Raw genomic sequence first — 18,344 nt, forward strand, 5'->3', positions numbered from 1 at the left:
GAAAGAAATACACATTTGATTAATAAACCAATTTTGCTTTGAGGAAAGTTTTTTTTTTTATCTCAAGCTCAGGAAGTTCAAGCAAATAACAGTATTTTCTACATGTTCACTAAATCTTTTTTTTCTTTCTTTTTATTTGACAGGTAGAGTTATATACAGTGAGAGAGAGACAGAGAGAAAGGTCTTCCTTCTGTTGGTTCACTCCCCAAATGGCTGCTACAGCCGGTGCGCTGCGCCGATCTGAAGCCAGGACCCAGGTGCTTCCTCCTGGTCTCCCACGCGGGTGCAGGGCCCAAGCACTTGGGCCATCCTCCACTGTCCTCCCAGGCCACAGCAGAGAGCTGAATTGGAAGAGGAGCAACCGGGACTAGAACCCAGTGCCCATATGGGATGCCAGCTCTGCAGGCGGAGGATTAACCAAGTGAGCCACGGTGCCGGCCCCACGTTCACTAAATCTTTATGAACTCTCTCATTCCAGCTAGCTTTAATGTACAGATCAAGAACAAAAGCAATATAATCACTTTCAGTGTCGTACAGGGAAGAATATAAATTGATTTTCAATGATGAATTCCAGAAACTGACATTAACATTCTATACATTAAAATAATTCTTTAAATTAAATTTACTGAAAACATCCAAGTATTAGGCATATAAGCGATGGGGAAAAGTATAAAAACAACTCCTCCACAGTCCTGACTTTCTAAGTATTTCTTTCTAGATCATTACAACCAGCATTTCATTATTTACAAAACAGTTCACCAAAGTTACTGCACTGCTCTACCTAGTGTTAAATTATAATCTGGAGGCGGCCATGAATTTGCCTAAACCAGTGGAGTCAATCGCGGTGAAGGAGCCGGTTTATCGATTATGCATCGACACCACCACACCAAGCTGCAACCGACTGACTCACTGCAGCGCGTTCAGGTGTGTTCTGGGCCTGGCTCCCTGCCGACTTCCACCAATGCCGTCTGACGCACGGCTCGTTGAGTTCTCAGAAGCTACTCTGTTCCAGGAGCTGCCCAATTCACATTTTTTTTTTTTTTTTTAGTCTTGATTTTCTAAACGCTTAGCAGTCATGCTTCCAGCAGTCACTAAAATCAAAGCCAGAAACATTTTCAAGTAGCTCAGGAAACAGGGATCTGTTTTATTCCCTGGCAGAGGTTGGGTCTGGGAGCCATTTCAGAAATAAGACGTGAAGATTACATGACAGAGACTTGTGTGCTACAGTCCCTGCATCGCACAGACGAGCCAGACCAGGTGCTGCTTGGGCAAGTCACTTCCTCTCTGGGTCTGAGCTGAACTGTTAACTGAAGGGGTAAAATACGGTATCAAATGGTTATGTCAGTTTACACGTCAAAATGGCACACAGCTACCCAAAACATCTTGGACTAAGCCGACTGCTTTCTGGCGATGCCTGGTCTCCCGCAAATCGGCCTACAGTACCAAGCTAAAAGTGCATGGGAGGGTGGCAAAGGTCAGGCAGCTGCTGCGTTTGACCCACTTTCCTCCCCCTGGACACCAGGCCCAGGCTCCACGTTGGGTACCTCTGTGTATTTTCTTCTCGTTCATGCCACAATCTTCCTTTCTGCCTGCAGTGTGGCAGCCTCCATGCTAATCGCTTTCAGATACCAGCTTTAGCTGTCAAGAGTGAGTGTGATCATCTGGAACAAGTTTACCTTTCATTTCAACCTCCTAGAGGCTGGCTCAGCTAGAAGAAATACAGGCGCAGACATCTCTGAGCCAGGTAAAGAGGAAAGCCTGCATTTAAGGCACGCAAAGCGTCTTTGAAAACATTCCCCTGAAGTAGATCACATCAAGATCTCGCTGATCGTTGGCAATTCTTCTTCCTTTCTGCACGTAAGCATTTTCAGTATCTTTCTATCATTATATTCTGTAATCTACTCTCATAAAAAGTACCACCCAGAGCTCTTCAAGAACAAGATGACATCTAAATAAAAATAAAAAAGGCACATGCAGTGTTTTCTGTGCCAACTACTTGGAGTTTTCATATCCCTTCAAACCCCCTAAGTGAAATGAAAGAAAGTTTGTTGAGAAACCCAATCAATGCTCGCATAATGATCTCATTACACACTATGAATACATGTAAATTAATCTTTAGCAATGTGTGTGCCACTATGCACCGAACAGTGTGTGCTCTCCGCCTTCCTCCCCACACATTGTTTCAGGTGCTGCTGACAGACAGACGGGAAGAAGAAACTCATCAGAGAAGGCCTCTGCTTGCATTCGCCCTGTAAGTCCAGGCCAGCTGGCACAGCACTGTACACATTCTTGAAGCAAGATAGGAACAGGTGATGATCCCAGGCGAGGGGTATGAGGCGGCAAAGAGCAACAGGGAAAGAAGCCAGTAAGGACCACAGCCAGGGGACCACCGGGAAGCAGGGATGATTCTGTGGCCCCCAGGAGGATGCAGGACATTTAGGCACCTGCTGGCCTCCTCTCCTGGGTGGAAGCTGCCCAGGGTCAACTGCTCTCTTTCCCTTGTTAGGCAGAAAGTAAGAAAGGTGCTGGTCAGACTTCAAGGAGGCTGTGAAAATCTGCATTTTGGCTGGCCTCTGGGTTTTGGTGAACTAAGAGGACATGATGCCAGGCACCAGGGGCATCTGCTGCAGGAAGCCACAACATACAAACTTTCCATCTCCCAACAGATCACAGCAGATGGAGGCCGTCTCCCCACCTCCACCTCGCTGCCCCCACACAGACACTGCGGAAAGTTCCAGCCAGGTTTCCATGGTTGCCAGTCTCTTCATCACAACTGTATTTTTAAGTCTGTTATAATGAAATCCTACTCTTTTGCAATTCACAGCACCTACACACCAGTGTTCCTTAGACTCAGAAAAAGAAGGTCCCTGGGCCTGAAATCTGTTTCTAACCTTTGGCAGAAGCTAGAAGGGCTCCTGGGTCATGCGTTAGATCCAGTGAAAGAGACTAAGAGAGTCAAGTCAGCCGGGCCCGAGGTCTGGGCTAGGGGATTGGTGATAATGGCAGTAAGGTGGAACTGCCGACAATAGCCAGGCATGCGGTCCACGCTGAAGCAGCCGTCTAAGGGCTGGGTGAAAACAGAGCCATCCACTTACATCGCTGATGCTCTTTAACGCACAATGAAGTCAAGGGCCTTTTACTGCCCAGCTCCCCCTGCAACTCCAACTCTGCTGGGTCGTGTCGCGGACAGCCCTGCCTACTCTCCTCCTTCTGCAGCCCTTCACAAAGTTTCTGAGTTCCCTTTCTAGACCAGTCCTCTTCTTAAACCCCATGATTATTTGTGGTTTCAACTCCCGCATGCACACGACTCCCTATGCCACACTTCCTGTGCCATCTTCTCCCAAACTGCATTTCCCACTGCCCAGCACACACGCTCACCTCAAAAACAAAAAGAACCTGCAATCAAGCGCCAAGTCCACAGAGCCAGAATATGAATCTTGGATCCCTCCTCCCCGGCACCCCCACCGCTCTGCCACGCCTTCCACGGAGTTATCTCTGCTGCCCTGGCGTGAGCTGGAGGAGAGCCTCCCTATCGCGCCAGGCCGGTGCCTGCAGCCGGCCCAGTGGCCTAGCAGCTCCACCTCTGCACTGCCCTTCCTACCTCACATGCTGGTGACTGTGATGGGAGCAGCAGGCCAAGGCCAATCACATCACAAGATACAATTTTAAGGCAACCAGGACCATAAAGTACAAACATCCACCCTACAAACATTCATTGTTCTACTCACTTATTATCAGAAATTTTCTAACGGCTGTGGGCTGGACACTTATATCACTAGCTGCCCTTGAGGAGACAGAAAATCACTGTTACAACACACGTGATGCATGTTCCGAGGTTAGCAAGGGTGCTGCGAGAGGCCGCGGGGCAGAGGAGCAGCCAGGGGGAGAGAGTGTGTGAGGTGGGGAGAGGGGGCCGCCAAGCAGTGAGCTTGGTCTCAAAGGTGCAGGAACAGGTCAGGGTTTTCTGAGCAAAGTCTTGAAGGAAGATGTCCACAGGTATAGGAGGTTCAAACGTACACGGGACAGTCAGTAGCTAAGGAACAGAAAAGGCCGTAGGAGTGCAGACAAGAAAATGAGTGAACGGGAGAATCAGCAGGAGTCTGAGGACCGATTTAAAAGGTAGAGGAAGCGCAGGCATCAGAGTGGGTCTCATCTCACAGCTCTGGCAACAGCAAGAAGAGTGAAACCTCCCTCCCAGCCGGAGGGCAAGCAGAGGAGGGAAGTCCAGGTTTAGGAACTGTTGGGCCGGTAGGCCTGAACCAGAGCCATCCAGCAGCACGCTGGCCATGGACTGGCCAAGAGCAAAAGGAGAGGAAGAGACATCTGCTGTACAGAAAGGTTCAATGAGAAAGTTTCCTGGACAGAGAATACAAGCCGTTGTCCAAGATACTCCACAACACGCATGTACTGCTTTTGTAACCGTGGGGCAGAAACACATGAAAGGAGGGAGCGGTCACTTGTAGACTCTGCAGCAAAGTCAACAACGCACTGTTCAGTTGATGATGGAGACACCTGGTGACCCTGCTAAGAGAAACCACAGTGGCCAAGAAGGCAAGAGCAGGGCCTACAGCAGTTCTTTCCCAAAGATCAGCTGTGAAGGGGGAAGTCTCTGGTCACACCTATGGCTTCAGACTATTCCCAGGAATATGGTGAGATGCAATAACAAGTCAATTAAAACTGAACTGCACTCCAGTAAAGACCAAAAGCCTGCTTTCAATATTTCCAGTATTCTTTTTAGACACTGATATCTTAAGTCCATTTCAAAGAAGTTGGGTAAATTCTCACCTAAACATAGTGTTCAATCCCAAAATGAAGCCACAAGATAGCTGAACTTTGTTTTCTTCAAGGAGAAAAATGGGGGTGGGGTGCATCCATGCTGAAGTCTAAAGATCAATGCTAACTCTTGTCCAGAGAAGGGTCAACTTGATCTGAGGGCTAAAGGGCAGTGGATGGTCAGACTGGGGGAAGGACCACACCTTCTAGGAAGTTACAACATCAAAGGCAGAAACCTACTCTTCCTCTTCAGCCCTGCCTAACAAAACAGGTTAGAAGATAAACCATTTCCTATTTTCCTTCTGCTTCAATAAAGGTACAGAAATCCTAATTCCTAAAGGGAGTCATTTATTAGCCTCTTGAAAATCGGCTTTTTTTTTTTTTTGCAGAAGTCACAGTACTAAAAACAGAAAGTATACAGCATGTACATTCACCATTCATTTCTTTAAAACTGAAATCCTCCAGAAAACATCTTAGCACAGCCTTCTTCCCTGCACCGCTACACGGCAAAGTACTTTGTGAACAGAAATTCTGCTTTGCTCTTGAAAATGAGGAAATAGACACAAAATGACTTGTGAAGCCTGCAGTTAGCTTGTGATTAAATAAAGATTAGAATTAGAATAGACACAGAATCTCCTGACCTATAGTTTCCTCACTACAAAGGAAGGCATATCAGAAACCTAGGTTCCATTACAACACAAACACAATGAGATGATTCTGACAGCATCTATTCAGAGAGCTTTCATCTTTCAAATTAGGTCAGTTTTTCTTAAATATCATGGAAAGCCTCCCCCTGCCCTGAGCAGTGATGCACCAGGCAGACCCATCACGGCGCTCCTGCGTATGCAGAAGTTGCTGGAGCAGGAGCGTGCGAGCAGGCGGCAGCACAGCGGACGCTCCGCGTGTGCACCCAACTCCCACCGCACACCTAAGGAAGCCAGCGGTCAGAGAAGACTAATCTCAAACTGAGCTCCAAAATCCGGGGGACGCCTCTTTCAGGGAGAGAATTCGTCTGTTTTTTCCTTTCAAGGAACATTCTCAAAGAGCATTTCATAGAACCCTGAGTTTTGCCTCCGGAGGTGTGGGCAGTTACTACACAATGCAAACCCCTCTATCACCTGTTCACGAGGACAGTAACCTTTGGTGCCATACGGTCTTGACAACTGCACCAGTTTCCACCTTAGGATTCTCAGTGGTATCTAAATGCTGTACCTGATCCAAGGTTCTTTATAAGATAGATAAAGACTAAACAAGGCTAACTTCCAGAAAATAAAGCAAGGTTTATGATAAGCTTAATGGGACAAAGAAGCATCCAAACTGCATTTTTAAAGGAGTAGGAGCAGTTGGGAAGGACGGCCCCTTCTTCGTCCTTTTACTGCGATCACAATAGAAGCGACACCTAACGTGGTCTGACACTGTGACCAAAGACTGATGTCGTGGTATTACTTGAGTCTACATAGGTCCCCTGCCTCCATCTACCACCGATTTCTTGCAGTAGGGATGGAAGGGGCGGACCTGCAGCAAGGAATGCTAGCCCAGCCAGTTGTGAATTACTAAGTAACAATTCGGGGTAGGGACAAACTGAAGAATTACTAACCAAGAGCATCTAAGTTTAGCCCAGAGAACCAAGGGTACCTCGCCAAGTTACTTCCCATTGCTCCTCTGACATAATGCCAAACACCCACAAAACTCTGCTACCTGAGTACTGCTACCTGAGCTGATGAAAACTTGTATTTGCTAGAGGTCACTAGAATGAACACCAATGATCCAGATGAATTCTAACAAAAAGTTAAACTTTAAAAAGCAGCAATCCATTGGAACCAATGTGGTGAATGGGTTAAGTCGCTGCTTAGAATGCTATCATCCACTATCAAGAGCTGGTTCAAATCCCAGTTATTCCACTTCCAATCCAGCTTCCTGCTAACATACCTGGGAAGGCAGCAGAAGATGGATTCAAATACTTGGGCCCCTGTCACCCATGTGGTAGACCTACATGGTGTGCTGGGCTCCTGCCTTCTGCCCACTCTAGCCCTACCGAGTGTAGGTATTTGGGCAGTGAACCAGCAGATGGATGATCTTTCTCTCTGCCACTCTACTTTTCAAATAAATAAACTTTTTTTTAAAAAAAGATTTATTTATTTATTTGAAAGTCAGAGTTACACAGAGAGAGGAGAAGCAGAGAGAGGGAGAGGTCTTCCGTCTGCTGGTTCACTCCCCAGTTGTTCGCAATGGCAGAAGCTGATCTGATCCGAAGCCAGAAGCCAGAAGCCAGGAGCCAGGAGCTTCCTCCGGGTCTTCCAATGTGGGTGCAGGGGCCCAGGGACTTGGGCCATTCTCTACTGCTTTCCCAGGCAGCAGAGAACTGGATCGGAAGTGGAGCAGCCGGGACTTGAACCAGTGACCATATGGGACGCTGGTTGCAGACAGCAGTTTTACCCACTACGCCACAGTGCTGGTCCCTAGATAAAAAACTTTTTAAAAGCCATTAATGTATTCTAAAAAGTATACCGAGCATTAACAAGCGTGACTTCCACATATTGAAATGTCCTTTCAAAAACTCCCTTGCTAATTTACTTAATATACTTCTTACAGAAATAAAGGGAGAAAAACTGGTACCCCTTTAGCATAACAAACCAATACTTCCTTGAGTGGGTTAATGCTTCTTTTACTTTGAAACCAATCATCATCCCATGTATTTATATATACTTTAGATCAATGTAATCTTTTTTTTAAGTTTTTGCTCACTTACATCGAGAGAGAGCCAGACAGACAGACAGACATGAAGAGATCTTCTAACCACCAGTTCACCTGCCAAACGCTCACAGCAGCCAGGGCTAGGCTAAACTGAAGTTGGGAGATCAGAACTCAATCTGGTTCTCCCATTTGAATGGCAGAGACCCAATTATATGAGCCACAACCTGGAATCCTAAGTGGAGCCAGGACTTGAACTCAGGTACTCTCATATGGGGTATGAGTGTCCCAAGTGGTATCTTAACTGCTGTGCCAAATACTCACTCCACTGTAAATTTTTAAATATATTTTAAGGCAATAGCAATTTTTGACATCACTTTCATATGTAGTACTTTTGAAGAGCTGATCCTAGCTTTAATACATGTCCTGTTTGAACAAAACCTAACTTTATCATAAAACTATCTCTCTCAGGGAATAAAAATTTTAAAGCCACCCATGAATGCAGTTTAAAAAAATCCAGGGGCCAGTATTGTGGTATAGTGGGTAAAGCTGCCGCCTGCAGTGTCGGCATCTCATATGGGCACCAGTTCAAGACTCAGCTGCTCCACTTCCAATTCAGCTCTCTGCTTTGGCCCGGGAAAGCAGTGGAAGATGGCCCAAGTGCTTAGGCCCCTGTACCTGTGTGTGAGACCTACAGGAAGCTCCTGGCTTCAGATCGGCTCAGCTCTGGCTGTTGTGGCCATTTGGGGAATGAACCAGCGGATGGAAGACCTCTCTCTCTCTGCTTTTGCCTCTGCTTCTAACTATTCCTTTCAAATAAATAAATAAATCTTTAAAAAAAAAAATCCATTAGGTACTGCAGTAGTCATCTTTGTTCCTATAATTTATTACCTAAGACAAACTACTTGTAAAAAAGAGGCTTATTTTGGCTCATGGTTTTGGAGGTTCACAGTCCGAGTTCTGGTGGGCTCCATAGGTTTTCCTCAGGTTTGGCTACTTTGTGAGGCCAGAGGCTAGCAATAATGTATGCAGAGGACTGATCACACGGAAGGCTAGGATGCAGAGCCAGTGGCTGGACCCAGCCCAGCTTTTAGAACCAACTCTCTCCCAGGAACTACCTTCCCAGGCACGCCTTCCAATGACCCACACATCTCCCACCAGGCCCATCACAGCCAGATTAAGCTTCCATCCTCTTACTACCATTAACTTGAGACTTTGGGAAGACTTTGGAGTTTAAATGTCTGCATGAGTTTAGAGCCACAAATCTTGTTCAAACCAAAGCAGCTGACAACATTTGGTACGAAAAATAAGAGCAGTCACTAACTCTAGAGTGTAAATGCCACACCACACTGTTGCTTGTTTGTCCCCCTTCCTCCCCCACACACACACCTTGAGTTAGATAATAAATCTTTTTTTAAAAAAAAAATATTTGAAAGGCAGAGTTATAGAGAAAGGCAGAGAGAGAGACACATTGAATTTTCCATGTGCTGGTTCACTCTCTAGATGGCCTCAATAACCTGGGCTGGGTCAGGCGGAAGTCAGGAGCCTAGAACTCCATCTGGATCTCCCACATGGATGGCAGCATCCCAAGTACTCAGGTTATCAGCTGCTGCTTTCCCAGGCACATTAGCAGGGAGCTGGATCAGAAGTGGAACATGTGGGACTCCAGCTGGCACTTACATGCGATGCTAGCATTGCAGGTGGCAGTTTAATCCACTGTGCCACAATGCCACAATATTTATTTGAAAGCCAGAGTGATAGAGCGAAGAAAAGACTGAGATCTTCCAGGTGCTGGTTCACTCCTCCAAATGGCTGCAACTGCCAGGCCAAACATAGGAGCCAGGAACTCCATTCAAGTCTCCCATATGGGTGACAGGGACCCAAGTACTTGGGCCATCATTTGCTACCTTCCAAAAATGTAAGCAAGGGCCGGTGCTGCGGCTCACTAGGCTAATCCTCCGCCTGCGGTGCCGGCACCCCAGGTTCTAGTCCCAGTTGGGGCACCAGATTCTGTCCCAGTTGTTCCTCTTCCAGTCCAGCTCTCTGCTGTGGCCCGGGAAGGCAGTGGAGGATGGCCCAGGTGCTTGGGCCCTGCACCCACATGGGAGACCAGGAGGAAGCACCTGGCTCCTGGCTTCAGATCAGTGCAATGCGCCAGCCGGCTGCAGCCATAGCGGCCATTTGGGGGGGTGAACCAATGGAAAGAAGACCTTTCTCTCTGTCTCTCTCTCTCATTGTCTAACTGTGCCTGTAAAAAAAAAAATTTATATATATATATATATATATATATATGTGCAGGAAGTTGGACTGGAAATGGAATAGCCAGGACTCAAAGTAGCACTCTGATATGCTGATTTCAAATTGCAGCTTAACCCCCTGCACCACAACACCAGCACCCTGGTTAATGATCTTACACCAGATATCTAACATAATAAGCCAGTCAGGCACAGCCTAGCTTGGCCCATTAGCAAGTTATTGGTAACTCAGTTTAAAATGGCTTATCCCAGAGAGGTGAGGAATAAAAACTGAAGGTAACAAATATTAATGCACCAAGCAAAACAGTTTGGTTGTAATATCAATGCAGACAGAAGATTTCTCAGCAATCCTGGGTTGGGGCTGGGCTGAAGAGGACTGCTTCAGAAAAAGTCACCATGGTGTTTGCCAGGGACAGCCTAAGCCTAGCTCTTCAGTGACAATTACTACTTCTAGCACATGCCTCTAGAATACGTTGTGCCAAGACTAAAGAGCAATCTGTACCCTGGCTGAGCAAGGTACATCTAGGCTAACACTATGTGAAGGGGCCAGTGCTGTGGAGCAATGGCTAAGCTGCAGCTTGCAACACCAGCATCTATCTGGTGCATCAGTTAAGAGTCCTGGTGACTCTGCTTCTGATCCAGCTCCCTGGTTTGTTTTTTTGTTTGTTTGTTTTAAGGAGGAGGGATTTTAGCTCATTTATTGTCAGGTACAGCCAAGGTGTCCTGCCCTGTAAGAGTCACACTTTGGTGATATCATACCTACCGTCTATGTGAACTCAACCAGCCTTAGCATACGCGTGTTCAAGAAAGCAGAAAGGCCAACTCTTTAACCGATACAACACCACCTTCACAACCCTCAGCCTCCAAGTCTATAAAATTAGACAGGGCTTCTGTCTTCTAGAGGCGACAGTATATGTGTCACTGTCCCCATATTAGAGGTGACAACACTGGCTAGAGATGTCACAGCAGGGAGCTGGCGGGAGGCGCCAGACGGCCCCAGTCCTTGCTCTGGCATCCCATGCTGCCTTTTTACAAGTCACCTCTGCTCCAAATGAACCCAGAGCTCAGCAGGGGCTACGGCTGCTGCAGGTCCACGCCCACCAGAGAGCCTTCATTCCTGCACCCACTTCATCACAGCAGGGGTGGGCACCTGGCCCAGGTGGGCCAGGGTGTCCCATCGCCTTGGATGCAGGGATTCACCTAGGGTGGGCATGTGAGCCCACCAGGGCCAGGCAGTCTTCCAGGAATTGATACCAGGGGTGAGAGAGAGCCTGTCTCTTTGGGAGGGTGCTACTACAGGCCCTGTAAGTAAAACAGAATCCTTGCCTTCCAAAGGAGAGCCTGCCTGAGAATAAGGACCAACCATAGAAGTGCAGAACGAGACTGTGCTCTGACAAACCTACAGCCACCAGGTCAGAAGTGCAGCAAAGCCAGCATGCCTCTCTGCACTTCAGATGCTCTCTCTGCCTCGCATTCTCTCTGACTTTCAAATAAAGAAATTAATTTCAAAATATAAAGACACCCCTCAGGACACCTGCATCTCAACATCTGCGAGTCTGCTTTAAGTTTTGGCTCCTCCACTTCTGATCCAGCTTCCTGCTAATGCACAGCTGGGAGGCCGCAGGCGATGGGATCCAGCTCCCTGTTAACATGCGCTGAAAAAGCAGGGGCTGATGGCCCAAGTACTTGGGCCCCTGTCACATATGTGAGATGCAGATGAAGTTTCAGGCTCCTGGCTTTGGCCTGCTATACTTATCAGCCATTGCCGCCACCTGGGGGTGAAATAGTAAGTGAGTAGGTGGCGGCAATGGCTGGGAAAGCAGCAGATGGCCCCAGTCCTTGGGCTCCTGCAAGCGTGAGGGAGACTTGAGGAAAGAAAAAAAAAAGGGAATTATTACTTGTAAAGAAATGGGACTTAAGATCAATAGAAAGCTGAAAAGTTGGCTGCTTTCGGACCTGTTTTCAGAAATTATCAAAGCAAATTTAAAGATCGGGGTTAACAGTGAGTAGTAATTCCAAGGAGGTAACATGAAAAATCTACATGAGATAAAAAGTAACCATTAGGCATCCAAGAGCCCGAATCGCAATGCTAGCTGCTAAGTACACACTGGGCTTGTGTACTTCTTATCCTTCATATCAAAGTATCACCTGTGTGCACAGGGACTGTCTTCATTTTACAGACCCACAGCCATCCCATTCTGCACAATCTGAACTTGTAATTCCTCAAACCATATATCACACTGGAATGGCTTTCAACAAGGTACAAACACCTAGTCTGGGGGCAAGACTGGGGCCTACAGAACCAGTTTTGCCTAAATCCAGAATCTGCAAAAAAATAAATAAAAGTCAGGGAATGAAATGCAAGGAGCCTTTCAAGTTCCATCCCAGGGAAATTCCTGGCTGCAAATATGGCATACTACCACCAAAGCTGTAATCATGTTGTACAACACTGAACTTTTTAATCACAAGTAGGTATTTTCCATGTTATTATATGATCTTCAAACCCATCATCTGGATAATATGTAAGTGCAAGAATTTCAGTCACTCCCTCCAACCCTAGACATTACAGCGTAACACATTCATGGATAAGGCCTCACGCATTAAAGGTATGTCCTTAGAAATGACTGTCACAGTGACAGTCCTGAGTCAGAGTCTGAGTATCTTCACACCTGGGTAAATCTTGCCTAACAACTCTCCAAAGGGACCACGAAGACAAGCATTCCAGAACAACTGTTTCTAATGCATGGAGAAAGAAACCAAGGTAGAGCTAAAGATAAGACACAAAGAAGTGAGAGCAGAGTAACTTGTGTGCCAGGCACTGTTTTATGCTTAACAATATCCCCAAAACCCTAAAAAGTGTCGATGAAGAAACCAAAGCAGAGGCAGGTTATGGAACTTGCCAAGGATCGCCCTGTAAATTTATCCAGGAGCTTGGATACGCACGCAGGTGGGGCCAATGCCCCTGCTCTCACTACACACAACATGGTGAGGTGAGAAGCAGACAAGGGCCACACTGAAGGAGCAGATGGAGGGCCTGCTGAAGGGGTATCCCACACAGGCTTATCCTTGCTTCATGAGTGGAGATTGAGAGTCCAACTGGGAAAGGAAGCACAGTTTGGATTGAACACCAAGTTTCATCCTGGCTGCCTCTGGCTTAACACTTTACTTAAAATTAATCTGTTTATTAAATATTTAACTCCCCTCCAACTACCAGGCATTGTGTTGGGCCCTGGGGCTTTGGCAGGAAGGAAATTGAGGAATTTCTGCCCTCATGGCAAACTTGAGAAATACATGTTGATTCCTGAGCCTTTAATTCATTTCCTAACCTTAAAATTTTCCAGTTCAGTGTACTGAAATCAGCTTAGCAATAAAATAGGTATCAAAATATCCAGATCTTAATTTTGGCAAAGACAAACTTAAAAAGCTGATTCTGACAGTCTACAGCAAAGGCCTGAAGGCAGGTGACATGATCCAAGGATAAAGCTGGAGTGTGACCACAGGGAGCACACAGGAAAACAGGGAGACACTGTCTGGAGCCAACATATAATTGATTCGTTTGTTAAAACAGTTCCACTGAATGAGAAATGCTAAAGAATAGAAGTGAATGACATGAAAATATAACCATAAGCAAGCAGGAAACTAAAATGCTAAGTAAAAGAGTAAAGACCAGTAATAGGAACTAACACAGGAATAAAGATTAAGTTAACACTTGTTCTATCTAGATTTTCTACTCCTACCATCTCTTCCACGTAATGGACCACTGAGAGCTATACTACACACACCTTCATCGTTTCCCCAAAAACAAAGTGGAACAAAGGGATGCAGCTACCTTGCTATACTTTCAAACTTTCCTTTGTCACTCAACTGCTACTTCATCATGAGTGTATTAGTGGGCTAGGGCTGCCAAAACAAAACAGCCCAAACAGGGTGGCTTAGGTGACAGAACACTGCCTGCCCCAGTTCTGAGGGTTAGATACCAAACATTGAGGTATCAGCAGCTTTGATTTCTCCTTGGTTTACAGATGGCTGCCTTCTCCCTGGGTCCTCATGAGGTCTTTGCTCCATGCACACACATGCCTCTCATGTCACTCTTGTGTGTGCAAATTTTCTTTTATGAAGACACAAGCCAGACTACATTAGGACTCACCCTAGCAGTCCCTTGAGGCCCTTTTTTCTAAACTCAGTCATATTCAGATGTCCTGGGGGCTAGGGCTTTAAAACAAGAACTGAAGGAACATAATTCAGCCCATCACAATGAGGTAAATGTTAGAATTCACAGGTTAAAATCTGATGATTTAAGATCATATACAAAAAAATAACAAGGAAGCCATTTTGATATGAAATCTGTATTATTCAAGTTGGCCTAAGACAATGCTTCAAATGACTCAGGAGTTCAATGTTCCAATAACACCTTCTATAACCTTCTAACTTAACTGTAAAACATGTCTGGAAAGGGAAAGCTGTTGCCATTCCTATTAACCAGAACTCCCTTATATAAAGTATCCTAGTGACTTCATATTTCTGCAGTCACCAGGCCTCTGAAACTCGATGAAAGAATATGGAGCCCTCGTGAGGAACTGGTACACTTCTGCAAAGCTTGGCCTTACTTTTTTCAGGAGACTCACAGACTGCCTGCCTGTCTGAATCTCAGAGAGTCCGTGGATGCAAGGTTAAGAGCAGCGACCTAAAGACTACTTATTATCTAGGTTAAAAACGAATTTTGGGTGTGGGTAGTGTGGCACAGTGGTTAAGTTGCTGCTTGGGATGCCCACATCCCACATCAGAGTGCTGGTTTGAGTCCAGCTTCTCAGCTTCCAACCCAGCTTCCTGCTAATGCTTCTGGGAGGCAGCAGATGATGGCCCAAGTCTACAGATTCCTGTAATCCTCACGGGAGACCTAGTCTCTAGGGAGACCTAGAGACTCCTGGCTTTGGCCTGGCCCAGCCCATGGGTGTTGTGGGCATTTGGGAAGTGATTCAGTGGATGAAGCTCTCTCTCCTTTCTATGCTGCTCTCTGTGCCACTGCCAAATACATAAATAACAATTCTGTTGAAAAATGGAATAGAATACTTGAAATTACCTATACAGGACATACAGTAACCATATTTACACTTAGCTTTTTCTCAATCCAACAACACTTAGCTACTATCAACCCAACAATGTAAGAGTAATTTTAACTCTATTAGCCCAAACTAATGTTGAGGAGAAGAAAGAAGTGACAGAAGAATTATTATTTCAGTAAATATAAACTAAGAAACCCTAATGCAATTCAGCACAAAATAGAAATTCATTAGCAGGTTTCTTGTTTTACTGAAAGATGACCCATTTTCTACATAACAAACTCACAGCCAACAAAGATAATAGTATGCAGTGAAATTCTAAAACCTAGCTTGTACTCCTCGATTTATACAGACACAATCTGACTTTCCTCAAAAAGCAACTCTGGATGTGGTCAGAGAACAGGACAAAAAAGAAACCTATGTGGAATGCCAGTCTATTAACTGGGGAAATCTGTGGCTAACCATACCAAGATGGAAGCTTCCCAGGACAGGGAGCTAATCTGCCTGGCCTCCATTACTGCCTTAGAGCCTGACTCAAAAAATCTTAACTGCATTTGAATGAAGACGGATTTTAGATGAGACACACTTCATCTGGAACACAGGCTGAGAGTGTGACACCCATCTCTACTATACAAAGCACTTCTATCCGATGACATAACTTTCTGTTAGACCCAAAAAAAGCATTAGTGGCAAGATGAAGTGACCACTTAGCTTTGGGTTGTAAGACAGAAGTCTTCTCCCCTCCAGAGGACTGAGCTTGACCAAGACATGAAGAAAGAAAAGAAGTCAACTACCTGGTCACTTTTAGATTTACTGAAGAAAACCTCTCTTATTAATCTCCCCACAGATGATCAATCCTAACAGCTTCTCTTCCAGCTGACCTTAACCTCAGCTGCTTGCTCTGAATGAAACACCTACAAGGTCACTGGTTGGTTTTCTTTTAACATGTTCATTCTTCCCAAAAACAAACAAAAATACATTATAAATATTTACAGAATATTTGAAAGGTGTTCAAAGGCACCAATATAAAATGTAGGAGTTATGAAATGAGGTATTACTGTAAACAAGGAAACAGAACAAAATCAGAGTATCTTTCAAGCCTCCCTTTTATAATCCCATGCCTCCCTCCCCAAAAAACCAGCTCAATTTAGAAACCAAGCTCCCTGTACTAATACTCATACCTTAGTATAGACATTTTAGATTCTATTGCTGATTCCAAATTAAGCCTAGAAGCAATGTTTAGAAGACTAAGTACAGGAATTCATTTTTAAAACTTAAATAAGCAGCGAAGATTTCAAAACAGCTATTTAGGGGCCATTACAATAGGGGCTATTGGTGTTGTGGCACCATTTGTTGAGTCTCCACTCGCAATACTGGCATCCCCTAACAGAGCACCAGTTCAAATCCTGTTTGCTCGGCTTCTAATCCCACTCCCAGTTGATTTGCCTGGGAAAACAGTGAAAAATGGCCCAAGTGCTTGAGCCCCTGCCATCCATGTGGTAGACCAGGATAGAGTTCCTAGCTCCTGGCCTCAGCCTAGGCCAGCCTTGGCTATTGTGGCCACTTAGGAAGTGAACCAGTGAATTGAAGATTGATTGACTGACCTCTCCCTCTACCGTTCAAATAAATAAATAAATAAATATTAAGGGGAAAAAAAAGCTACTGGCACCAGTGCTGTGGCACAGTGGGTTAAGCTGCTGCCTATAACACTGGCATCCCACGTGGGTGCCTGTTCATGCCCCAGCGGCTCCACTCCCAATCCAGTTCCCTAATGTACCCAGCGAAGCAGCAGATGATGGCCCGAGTACTTGAACCCCTGCTACCTACGTGGGAGACCCAGATGAAGCTCTCCTGGCTCTGATCCGGCCCAGCCTCCGCTGTTGCAGCCATTTGGGGAGTGAATCAGAGGACAAAAGACCTCTCTTTCTCTCTCTGTCTCTACCTCTAATTTTGCCTTTCAAATGAGGGGGGGAAAGCTATTTATAATATAAGTAGGGAAGTAGCCGGCGCCGCAGCTCACTAGGCTAATCCTCTGCCTTGCAGCGCCGGCACACCGGGTTCTAGTCCCAGTCAGGGCGCTGGATTCTGTCCCAGTTGCCCCTCTTCCAGGCCAGCTCTCTGCTGTGGCCAGGGAGTGCAGAGGAGGATGGCCCAAGTGCTTGGGCCCTGCACCCCATGGGAGACCAGGAGAAACACCTGGCTCCTGCCATCGGATCAGCGCGGTGCACCGGCCGCAGCGCGCCAGCCGCGGTGGCCATTGGAGGGTGAACCAACGGCAAAGGAAGACCTTTCTCTCTGTCTCACTCTCTCTCTCTCTCTGTCCACTCTGCCTGTCAAAAAAAAAAAAAAATATATATATATATATGTATGTAGGGAAGTACACATCAACTTGAATGTGTACTTATCTTTAATTATGATTTATCGCTGGGAAATCACCATTAGTAAACACTCTAAGACAACTTCCAAAGTAGGTGAATAGCAGAGCTCTGAAGGCAGTCCATATCATTAACTTCCCAGGACAGTGTGCCCCAAGTCTCAACACCAGATCACACTGCATTTTAATCACTGCCACAATGTCATAAAGAGAATACTAATCCAAAAGAAAATACACATAAAGCCATTAAATGCTCTATATAAAATTGTATTTCCTAACAGGTTTTGATTAAATAAATGGAATTATTATACACCACCATTTTCCAACTTTCAGTATATTAATGTGTCTAAACACTGATCATCAGTAGCTGCTAATACCATTAAACTGAAACAAAACCATTCTATAACTCCTAGTAAAAGTACTCTTAAAAAGTAATCCGGTAAGTATTTGGCGCAGCAGTTAAGATACCACTTGGGATACCCAAATCCCCTATAGGAGTGCCTGGGTTTGAGTCCCGACTCAGCGCTCTACAAATGCATACCCTGGGGGGCAGCAGGTGATGGTTCAGGTACTTGGATCCCTGCCACCCACGGGAGAGACATAACTGAGTTCTGAGCTCTTCATTTAGCCTGGTCCAGTCCTGGCTATTTCAAGTATTTAGGTAATGAACCAGCAGAAGGAAGATCTTTGGCTCTATGTCAATCTGCCTTTGAAATAATTTTTTGAAAACTTATGAAATCAATTCTGATAAGAACAGATACTACACTTGATCTTAGCCAAAAGGCTGAAAAGCGACAGCAATCAATTCTAACATGTCAATCCTTTACAGTCAGCTACCAATTTACAGGAAACACAGTAGACAGAAATATGTTAACACCTGAGGGTTACAAAACAGCAAAATCTAGACCGCAGGAAACTACAGAACAAAAAGCCTAGTTTCTTCACACAACTTCCAAGTGAAAATAAGAAAATGAAAGATGGGAGGAGCCTATACATTAAGAGAAGCCTTTTTTCCTAAAAATTTATTTTTTTTATTTGAGAAGCAGAGTTACAGACAGAAGGAGAGACAGAAAGAGAGGTCTTCCATCCGCTGGTTCACTTCCCAAATGGCTGCAAGTGGGCTGGTCCAGAGCTATGAGCCAGGAACTTCTTCTGGGTCTCCCATGCAGGTGCAGGGGCCCAAGCACTTGG

At 45.6% G+C, this 18,344-nt stretch overlaps 1 protein-coding gene and 1 pseudogene across 1 annotated transcript in view; one reads left to right on the forward strand and one right to left on the reverse strand.

The window, feature by feature from the left end:
- The window catches only part of ATG14 (autophagy related 14), a 62,986-nt gene extending 50,111 nt beyond the window's left edge, over positions 1-12,875 (forward strand). The window contains exon 11 of the mRNA XM_070053637.1: positions 144-12,875. Within this exon, the coding sequence (XP_069909738.1) occupies positions 144-371 (228 nt within the window). The 3' untranslated portion in view covers positions 372-12,875. The remainder of the gene's footprint in view (positions 1-143) is intronic.
- A 4,902-nt stretch (positions 12,876-17,777) lies between these two features.
- LOC127484071 (U2 spliceosomal RNA) lies at positions 17,778-17,949 on the reverse strand (annotated as a pseudogene).
- Between the last annotated feature and the right edge of the window lie 395 nt (positions 17,950-18,344).

Source organism: Oryctolagus cuniculus, chromosome 12 (assembly GCF_964237555.1).
Source record: "Oryctolagus cuniculus chromosome 12, mOryCun1.1, whole genome shotgun sequence".
Lineage (NCBI taxonomy): Eukaryota > Metazoa > Chordata > Mammalia > Lagomorpha > Leporidae > Oryctolagus > Oryctolagus cuniculus.